General features: G+C 49.7%; 1 protein-coding gene across 1 annotated transcript; it reads right to left on the bottom strand.

Moving 5' to 3' along the window:
• Nucleotides 1-1,912: 1,912 nt before the first annotated feature.
• LOC135392562 (uncharacterized) lies at nt 1,913-7,279 on the bottom strand. The gene has a single exon (XM_064623269.1). It carries the CDS (start codon nt 7,277-7,279, stop codon nt 1,913-1,915), a length of 5,367 nt encoding a protein of 1,788 aa, XP_064479339.1.
• Between the last annotated feature and the right edge of the window lie 3,687 nt (nt 7,280-10,966).

The raw sequence follows: 10,966 nt of genomic DNA, 5'->3' as shown, positions 1-10,966 counted from the left end.
TAACTTTGACTCAACCTCGTATGATCATAGCCTGTTGCATAGTCTCTTTAGATGATGCTAACGATGATGGTAATGATAGAACAATGTCAAGGGAGCAATTCTCTGCTGTTTCTCTCTTGGAAATACCCAGCGTTTGTTGTCTCTTCTTTCTTCTTGCATGTACGCTAGGTATTCCTAAGATGTCGACGATGTCCCACGTAATAGCTATGCTTTCATCGCATAATTTTTGTCCCCTCTTTGTACGCGTACTTTGTACTGTAGCAACTTATTGCTGTCCGTGCGCAGTATATACCCTGCACCCTTGGGTATTACCCTTGGGACGCGCAGCCGTTCACTTGATCACAAGACTACCAAACACACAGGTTCCAGTGTCTGGTGTCGCTATTCCTCCCGACAAACAGACGGGTCCTCCGGATATTGCTTTTATTTCGTGGCGACCACTTGCGTAGAACAAACACAGAGACATATATGGATGATATTGGCGTGTTAAGTGCACTGTCCATCATCACGTTTCTTGATATCCGCTTGCGTCTTGTTCCACAGGCGCAGTCAGAGCAGCATCCCTCTTGCTGGAGGGCCAGACGCCTAACACCTTCGCAGAGTGAAAAGGTCAACCATCCAGTCGGTCGAGAGCGGCCTTCAATGATGAACGTTGGGTGGCATATCTATTACGATGTATCAGGATCTGGGGTCGGATTCACAAAGAGCTCGTGCGACGGAATTTGTCGTATCTCCGTCGTACGGGAACGTTACGACGAAGTGTAGATTCACGAAGGGCGCGAGTCGCAAAATCTTCGCAGCTTACGGCGGAATCCTGCGAGAGCTCCCGAGCAGTCTTACGAAGAAAGATGGCGGCGTTATTTGGCAGCGGTGGATTTGGAGACGGCTAACAAAGACTCCGTAATACGCATTGCACTTTGCCACAGAACCTTCGAGACCAGCCCCGAAGTGACGTTGAGGCACTTTTTTGCTTGGTAACCTTCAAGAAATGCTGCTACTTCGTGCTCCGTAAAATCGGGTCGCAGGGATTTTTGAAACATCCCCTACACCCCGTTAAGACACCCCCAACACCCTTCCAAATTGTCTGCAAGAAAGGCAGAAGAAGCCATAAGAGCTGCAAAACTGGGTGCCACACACCGCTTACAAAACACCCTCACCCACCCCCTCCCCGAGACGAACATACTGGGAATATATTTGCTGTGTCATCGAAAGCGTTTCGCCTGTGATTGCATGGCTTCCATTATGGCTACCGAAAGACCGAGAGCACGTGCAGTAACAAAACATTTGGGGACGAACAGCTTCGTCTTCTTCTAACGGGACGGCTCTTATTGGTGCGATTACAAATTTTCGTCATCGTTACCATAGCGAAAACATAGTCTCGCACCCTTTGGCTGTTCCTCTCCGAGGTGCACGTGACAGGAAGGGAGCAACTTCCTCTTCCTCGTCAAAGGGTGTACCCTTGTTGCGGAAACTCATAAAATATCCGCTCTGTAGAGAAAATATCTGACTGAAGCTACGCTGCTCTGTAATCGCCACCGTGTTTCTCATGCGGAGGAAACAGATACACAACCGCTCTCCACAGTGGACATATACACACTACTTTATTCTAAAAACAAGTGAAAACTAACATATACAGTGAAAGAGAGAGGGAAAGTCTTCAACTTCCAGAAAGACAGGGAGCTCATCTTTCGCCTTCGGGGTCCCCCACACGCGGGTGTCCCGCTGTGTCTGCCCTCAGGGCACGTATACCAAACCCCCCGGGCTGAGACACTTCCTGGAACAGTTCCACGACATGCCCCCTTGTCCGCTCCGCCAAAGTACAGTGATGGCGAACACTCTGAAAGCTGCAACATCCTCCCCCCCAAAATGAGCCAAAATACACTGCACTCATTTTTCGAAAGTCATGTTGCCCCTAATTAGTTTCTTTGACTTCCAAGGGAAACAGGAGCTGAACTGGTCGGCGAGTCACATTGCCACTCGATAGCTTCACTTCACACGACCGCACCTTACCATCTCGTCCCTTATAGAGCTGGGTAATTCGCGCCAGTCTCCATAAATGTCGAGGACTCTTGTCTTCCTGTAGTAACACGACGTCACCCTTTGTAAGATTGGTTGGACTACAAACACCGAACTGATGAGCTGATCTCAACTCTAGAAGGTATTCCTTCTTCCAACGTTTCCAGAATTGATCTGCTAGCTTTTGTCGATGAATCCACTTCCTATTGACACTAGTTCTGTGGGACGTTGGTACTGATACTGCGCCAGGCTGTTCGGGCAGTGCAGTCAGTGTTTTTCCAAGTAGCAAATGCGCAGGTGTCAATGCGCTGGGCTCTTCTGGGGAAGAATGTAGGAACGTGAGGGGACGGGAATTCACCATGGCCTCCACTTCGTGCAGTATGGTGGTCATCTCCTCGAACGTTAAGCACTGCCGTCCCAGGATCTTTCGCAAGCAAGTTTTCACTGTCCGCACCATTCTTTCCCACATGCCACCCCACCAAGCGGCTCTCTCCACGATGAATTTCCAAGTGATGCGGTTTGTGGTGGCGAAGTCTTGTGAATCGACACTCCGGATAATATTCCACAGCTCCGCAATGTCTCGCGCTGCTTTCTTAAAAGTAAGAGCGTTGTCGCTGTAAATGGTTGAAGGTGCTCCTCTTCTGGAAATAAATCGCCGGAAAGCCAAGAGAAAGGACTTCGTTGTCAGGTCCGTGACTAATTCAAGGTGCACGGCCCTTGTCGTAGAACAAGTAAAAAGGGCAATATAAGACTTCGTAGATGACCCCTTGCACGTCTTGATATACACAGGCCCTGCAAAGTCAATTCCAGTGGTGTCGAAAGGGTGACTTGGGTTCGTGCGATCAGCTGGTAGAGGTGCAGTGGGGGCCGTTGCCCGAGTAGCTCGGAACCTTGCACAAACTTTGCAGCGGCGCGTGATGAATTTCACCAACTGTCTGGCTTGGGATATCCACCATTTCTCACGTAGAAGAGTCAGCGTGGTCTGTACGCCACTGTGTAATGCACGGCGGTGCTCATTTCGTGCAATCAGCTCGGAGAGGGGATGCTCTTTCGCTAGTAATATAGGGTGTTTCACTTCCTCAGGATTATCAGAGCATTGTAATCGTCCCGAAAGGCGCATCACTCCCTTAGCGTCCAGGAAAGGCTGCAGCTGTGCGATTTTAGATGCGGCGGGTATCCTCTGTTGGTGCTCAAGTGCACGCATCTCTTCAGGGTAGCAGTCGCTCTGTGCACGTGTCACCCAAAACATCTCTGCCTGGTTGAGCTCTGTAGCGGTGAGTGGTCCGATAACCCGTGATCTGGAACGGCAATTCTGCGAAAATCTGATTATCCAGGCCGTAACACGAAGTAGACGAAGATAGCTGCTGTACTTCTTCAGGTCAAGCAGCGGAGGAATTGTTACAGCTGGGTCGACTTGCGCAGCTAACGCTGTCACTTTTACTTTCTCGTTCTCGACCTTGTTGACGCTCTCTTCATCCTCTGCGAATGACCGCGGCCAGCTCTCTTTTGTCTCTGCCAGCCAGGTTGGACCCTCGAACCACTTCTTATCCTCGATAAGCGCCTTCACGGTTAGTCCTCTCGTAAGGGCATCCGCAGGGTTGTCTGCACCCGGGCAGTGACTCCACTGTGACCCTTCAGTGGTTTCCTGAATTTCCGTGACTCGGTTGCGAACAAATGGTTTCCATCGGTTCGCTTCCCCTTTAATCCAGCTCAACGCAATGGTCGAGTCGGTCCAGAATATAACCTCACTCGCTTCCATCTTCAGAGCGGTGGTCAATAGCTTGGCCACGCGAGCAGCAATTAACGCGCCCATCAATTCCAGCCGGGGTAGTGTAAGCTTCTTGAGTGGGGCGACACGAGACTTGGCGAATATGAGCCGCACCTTTGTTTCTCCTGCATCACTTTTGGTTCGAAGAAAGGCGCACGCCCCATATGCTTGTGGGGACGCGTCTGAGAAGATGTGGAGCTGATGGGAATACACCGTGCCAATGGCAGGTAGTAGGCACCTCTCCATTGAGACCTCGCGCAGGCTGGGCAGCTCAGAGCACCAGGAGCGCCACTCAGTTGATATGTTATTTGGAAGCGTGGTATCCCAGTCGAGCCCTGCTTTCCAGAGTTCCTGAAAAATTATCTTTACCCGGATGGTGTAGGGTGCAAGGAAGCCCAATGGATCGAAAATCCTGCTCGAGGCCTGCAGCACCGATCGTTTGGTGTCACTCATGCGGGTAATGACACTCAGGAGATGCTCGCCGGAAAACTTGAAATAGTCGGTACTCCTGTCCCACGCCACCCCGAGTACTTTGGCCTGGGTAGGTTCCGAGAAGGACTTTTCACCGACATCAGTGCCGTTCTCTTCGTGCTCAAATGCACTCTGCAGCTCAGAAGAGTTAGAGGCCCACTTGGTTAAGTTCATGCCGGCTTGCTGTAAAATTTCTCTGGATCTCCGGACAATTTCTAGCGCTTCGTCTGTTGTGGCGGCTCCTGTGAGCAGGTCGTCGACATAGAAGGACTCCATCAAGGTGGCAGCCAGTTCTCTGTCCGACTCTTCAAACGCTCGGAGGTGATGGCGTAGTGTAGCGCCCAATAGGAAAGGGCTCGCTGTGGTTCCAAAAGGCACGCGCGTCATCCTCCAGCATTCAATCTCCTGTTCGTGTTCGTCTGTGGTCGGGACTTGAGAGAACCACAGAAATCGCAAAGCATCTCTGTCACAGTTTTGAATGCCAATCTGCAAAAAGGCCTTTTGAATATCCGCCGTTAGGGCAACCTTGTGCATTCTGAAGCGGAGCAACACTGAAACCAGATCGGTGTTTAATTTCGGGCCTTTCTCAAGATGGTCGTTCAATGAAGTTGCTCCACCAGCATGTGAGGACGCGTCAAACACCACCCGGACCCTGGTCGACGAAGATTCGTTTCTTGTGACGGCCCTGTGAGGCATGTAGTACACAGTGGTCGAATTGTCGTCGTCCTCAGTCACTTTCTCGGCGTGTCCGCTTTCGATATAGGTCCGGATGGCTCTGTCATAGTCCCCAGCGTTGCCATCCCGGTTCAGCCGTCTCACGAGGCCCTGCAGTCTGTTTCTGGCTACTGTGTAGTTGTCCTGTAGATCATCTTTGCGGGCTTTCCATGGCAATGCCACCTCATACCGGCCTCCTCGCAGTTGTACGTTGCGCTCGAACTCCTCTAAAACGACAGAGTTCTGTTCGGCCTTCATGCTCGCATCGTCTACAATTCCGATACTTTCTAATTCCCAGAATTTCTTCAGCGCGTCGTTTTCTTCTTGCATCATCACCCCAGCCTTCAAGACGCACACTGCTACCGTAGACTGCTCGGTGCAGTGGCTGGTGGTCGTCGTCGGTCCCTGGAAGGTCCAACCGAAAACTGTCCCCACTGCAACCAAGCTCTCGTTTCCGTTGCATCGATTCACCTCGCCGGTGAGTACCCTCCACATCTCATCACTGCCGATCAGCAGCCCAATGCCAGCTTCAGTCGTCACATTAGGAAGCAACAGATCGTCTGCGATGAACTCTCCCCGACGGCGTATGCATTCCACAAAGTCGTGACTCACCGGAGTGCTTGTGAGATCCTTACAGATGAATGGTATTGTAGTAGCCCGAATGATGTACTCCTTTGGGTGATATTGGCTCCTAAGACGAAGCTCTACCACCTTCCCCTTGTGTATCCGGTTTGAAGGCGCGTCGTTAGCGAAGGTGTTGATTTGCATGTTGCTCTCACCGATTACTTTTAGCTTCAGTTTTTTGGCAATGTCTTCGCGGACGAAAGTGCGCTGACTTCCCCCGTCAACGACGCCTCGGAGAAGGGCACACTCGGCGTCGGACGACGCCCACGTACGGAAAGTCTGAAGCAGTACCTCACTATTTTGCTTGTGCGGTGCGCCGTTCGTGGCCATCATGTTGGTAGTGGTCGAAACATCTCCAACCACTTCTTTCGGCAGAGTACTCTTGGATGGGTCGCATACTGATGACGCATGTTTTCGTCCACAATGCTTGCAGGTGATCCTGGAACGGCAGTCCTTTGAGCGGTGACCCCTTTTAGTACAGCGGAAGCACCGCATCTCTCGCGAAAGCTTCTTCATTTTGTCAGCCGTTGGCATATCCACTCTGCACATTGGGGTATCGTGATCAGTAGACCCACAGAAAACACAGTTAGGGGCAGCTCCCACGCGCGTATGTAGCACAGCACCTGTTGGAATGTTTCGACTGGACTTCACTCTGAGCTGTTGATGAACCGGCTGCGTAACACTGCGGCTTTTCGCGCCACATTGTTCACGACTTTCAAGTTCTACACGCACAAAATGTAGCACTTTGGACAGCTCGTCACTTGCCTTCGCGTCTGTCCCAGTAGTTGATTCGGAGGCACGTGATGACGTGTCATTCTCTGTTCCGTTGGTGTCGGACAAAGCAGTTCGATACCGCACCATGCGTTGATACTCCACGACCATGTCAGAGGGCAGAGACGACAGGAGAATATCAACCATCATTGACGCATAGGTGGTAGTCGGTATTCCCAACGCTCGCAGACCTCTTATATTGGACTGGACGTGGTCGTACAATATTCGAAGTCCCGCCACATCTGTCGAAAACCTCACCGGTGGCAGGTTTCTTAGCCTCGCTAGGTATTCACGTTCAATCCGACCAGTGTTCCCGAAGCGCTGCGTCAGTATCTCTATTGCATCGTTATAGCACGATTCCGTCGCCTGGAGTCCTCTAATAGCGGATGCTGCCTGACCCTTCAACAAGGTGCTTAAGTATTGAAACTTCTCCGTCTTCGTTAATCTTACATTTTCATGGACCGCCGTACGAAATTGCTCCCAAAATGGCAACCACTGTGTCAGCTCACCTGCGAAGGTCTGGAGTTGAAGTTTGGGCAGTTTGACACCGGAAGATTGCACGTGATGATTTTCTGGAGGACCAGCTGTTTGTGGTTGTCGCGTTGCGTCGGGCGAAGTTCTCTCTCCTAGCTGCAGTTCGGCCAAACGTGTTTGAACCTCCGCGATAGCGTTCGCTGCTTGCTCCTCGTACCCGATTATTACTTCGTATTCGGCTGCGAGGTCATCATCCTTTACGAGTGGTTCAATTTCTTCATTGGCCTTTCGAAGATCGCCGTCACTGGCAACGAGTCTTGCCAATAATCCATTGAGTGTGGTCTTGGTGACGGTGTGGTCGCTCCGAAGCTCTGTTACCTCATGGATCAACTTTGTTACTTGCGCACGTCGTGCGGCTCGCTTGTGCTTCAGGCGCTCCATGATTCCCTGATGAAACTCTCGTTGGCTAATGCAGCGCAGTCAGTCCCGGGTTTCGGCACCAAAGAATGTTGCGGAAACTCATAAAATATCCGCTCTGTAGAGAAAATATCTGACTGAAGCTACGCTGCTCTGTAATCGCCACCGTGTTTCTCATGCGGAGGAAACAGATACACAACCGCTCTCCACAGTGGACATATACACACTACTTTATTCTAAAAACAAGTGAAAACTAACATATACAGTGAAAGAGAGAGGGAAAGTCTTCAACTTCCAGAAAGACAGGGAGCTCATCTTTCGCCTTCGGGGTCCCCCACACGCGGGTGTCCCGCTGTGTCTGCCCTCAGGGCACGTATACCAAACCCCCCGGGCTGAGACACTTCCTGGAACAGTTCCACGACATGCCCCCTTGTCCGCTCCGCCAAAGTACAGTGATGGCGAACACTCTGAAAGCTGCAACACCCTCTCCACTACGATAGCTTTGTGAATCGCGCTTACGACGCCGACGTACGCGCGTCGCAGGATACGACGTCTTAGCGCATCTTAGCGTAACTTACGATCGCGTTTGTGAATCCGACCCCTGTTCTGTGTCCTCCGCAACGGTGGACGTTAAGCAGTTCGGGAAACAGTGTTCCCCGCGAACTCCGTCATTGTCACGTGATCTGCCCACTGGTGGGCAAAAACAAACACAAGCGGCCATATAAAATAGCTAAAAACACTGCTAAAAAAATAAGGACGACACCGTACGGACGCACTGCTGTTGGACGCAAATTGGTACTTTATTCCACTATATTTGTGGTCATATACACGAAAACACGCGAATAGTTCCAAGCATGGCCGCCGTCCACCACTGTGTCGCTTCAGTCGATGTCATGTCTATATAGCACGGATAGTTCTATTCTAAACGTTTGGGGTGCACTCAACCCTTGGGACGAGCGACGCAAGGCAACAACGATGAAATTATGAATTATTGTTGTCCTTGGATGATAGCGAATGGGTATCAATGACAGTTGTCCTTCCCCTTCTACACTGCCATATCGACGAGTTATCCTGATTTATTGCCATGGGCTCAGCTATCAGACATGTTCATGCTGATGGGGAGAAAAAACAGAAGCAAGTTGTTGTTTAGTTAGTTAGTTAGTAAATTAGTAAAATAAAGCAAACCTTGTTGTTTAAATACACGGTGTGCTTACCTAAAGAGAGAGCCTCCTACCTTGTTCATAGGAGACCAATGTTAGAGAACGCGTCGGTGGGCGTACATGTAATTCAGTGTGCTTTTTCTAGGACGTATGACCTATTATGAACGAAAGTAACGGTCCGCGTAACGCGTCACCTTTTTAGCTTTTACATGATCCGATTTTAGCCGAGTAATGAGTAACGCTATAAAAAAAAAATTGCCACAAGAGCAATAGTAACGCTAATATGTTACCAGACCGTCTACAAGTCTCAGCGTAACGCACCTAAGACACGGCTTGGACACCAATCGTCCGAGAAAATCCAAAGATAATTTTAAGTGATTTTTTGCGCTATATCGTTTCTGCACAGCGTTCCTTCTAAGGAGTAGCGTTCCTTCTAGACCACCCAGGTTTCACTGTTCAGACAAGTGGTCATGTAAGAAAGATGCTAATCCTCACGGGGGCTGCAGGCGAAGCTTCGCTGCGTTTACAATACTGTTCCACGCAAGAGTTTCAAGGCGAGCGAGAATAGACATAACACTATTCGTATGCAAATCTACGAAGGCACCGTGTTTACCTTGCAGGCTGTAAAAAGCGTAGCAAGAAATGTACGCACGCTGCGCCTTTGGTGCTCCGATTGCGGCGGCGGAAGTACTTTTTCTTCTTCTTCGTCTTCCTCCGCAGTGGCGCATAGCACGGTGCAATTGGCCACGACGGAAGTTTATTCACCGGGTTGCTCTTTTGCATTTTCCTTTTTCTTTTTTGGACAGAAGCGTTCATATTGTTCGTTGCAATCCCTCGCACGCCGCGAAAGAAGAAGACAACAACAACAACAATAAACGAACGAGAAGTGATGGTGACATGAGAGAAAGAAGAAGAAAAACAAACAAAGAAAGGTAGAAATATGAGTAGGTCCATAAGTCGCACTTAAAGCAGCCTAAAGCATACCCTCCTTACGGTGTTGGTGTTCGGGAAAGGGCTGGACGTTGTCGGCCTCACAGAGGTGGGCAACGTCACGACTGACGGGCAATGTGCGTCCTGGGCCGGCTTCTGGGCCCCGTTTACACAAGTTTCGAAGTTATCCATGCATTCGCGAATCGCAAGGAAACCTTCATGCACGCTTTATGTTCTCGTCCCCATACATTTTGGTCGATCCGGTAGAGCTGCCCGCTGTGAACAACCATCATCTGGAATGATATCGTTATCTGCCCTTATTTGTTGAAAACAGGAGGCGTACGCCTTTTTTGTGACAAGTATGAACAGTATAGGTGTCACAAAAAAGGCGTACGCCCCCCGCTTTCAACAAATGAGGGCAGATAACGATATCATTCGAGATGATGGTTGGCTAGGAGCGTGCTATGCGGTGAAGTCATTTTTAAGAGTGTACGAAAAAGATAGCGTTGTTGGTTCTGCGCATGCGCAGAGCATAAAGAGAGCTTTGCGCATTGCGCAGAACCACCACGCTATCCTTTACGCACGTAAAAGTGACAGCGTACGATATACTAAAAGTCACCATCAACCGTTGAAGACCATTGCCCATGCGCCGTCGCCGGTGCCTGCGCAGCGATGTTCAGTACGGATTTGTTTTGCGCGTTTCTCGTCTGGGCTCGTGGGATCTTCCATTCACTTTTCTGCTTTTCATCGGTTGAGACCTTGAGGATTCGAGAGGATTCATCCATATTTAGGAGTGTAAAGGTTGTTCCCGCAGCTTGTCCTACAGTCAAACTGTGAATCGAGTACAACTTACTCCTCCTGCAAACAGCGCATATCGGTTCATTGTAATCGGTTTGTTGTAAGTTAATACGAACACAAAACTCCTAAACAGAAACTCCTGATACGAAAATGCTGCAAGCAGTTTTACGGGCGTCCGCTGCAGATGAATGGGGAAGGCAACAGAAGGGACCATGACCCAATGAGTTCTTCTCTATGGACTTTAAAAAATACTAATCCCTTAGTGTCACTCGACATGAAAAACCTGATAACACATTTATTCCCCGACTTGCTTCGTACCTGGTAAAATAATGCTCGTGCACTATCCTTGACCTTGAACTACCGTCGCCGGACGATATGACGACAACGCCAGTCACACTGCCGTCAGCCCATAGGTTTGAACACATGCACAGCATGTTAAGACGCTTCTGGGAGCAATATATATTTTTCTTCTCAGTAATATAGGTAAGGTTCACCATGATGAAACCCAAAACGAATTTACATACATAGCATTCGTGCCTGTTGACGTAAACGTCCCCGCGCATTTACACATCGGAGGGAACATGCTTGAAACGCTCTTTGGAAGACTTCACACACACACAAAAAAAAAAAAAACAAACACGGCGTCTTGACGTGAGATAAAGCATGTCGGCCGAGGCCTATGGTCGCCTACTGGATAGGCCTCCTTTAGTACCGAAAGAACCTTCTCGCGTTATCGTTGTACACAGAGAAAAATACCCGTTCTTCGAGAGTTCCTCATAGTGCATGAACCTTTCTCTGAACCTTTCCTATCTTCGAGAACGAA

This window comes from Ornithodoros turicata, chromosome 4 (assembly GCF_037126465.1).
Source record: "Ornithodoros turicata isolate Travis chromosome 4, ASM3712646v1, whole genome shotgun sequence".
Lineage (NCBI taxonomy): Eukaryota > Metazoa > Arthropoda > Arachnida > Ixodida > Argasidae > Ornithodoros > Ornithodoros turicata.
This window is presented reverse-complemented; position numbering and strand designations above follow the sequence as displayed.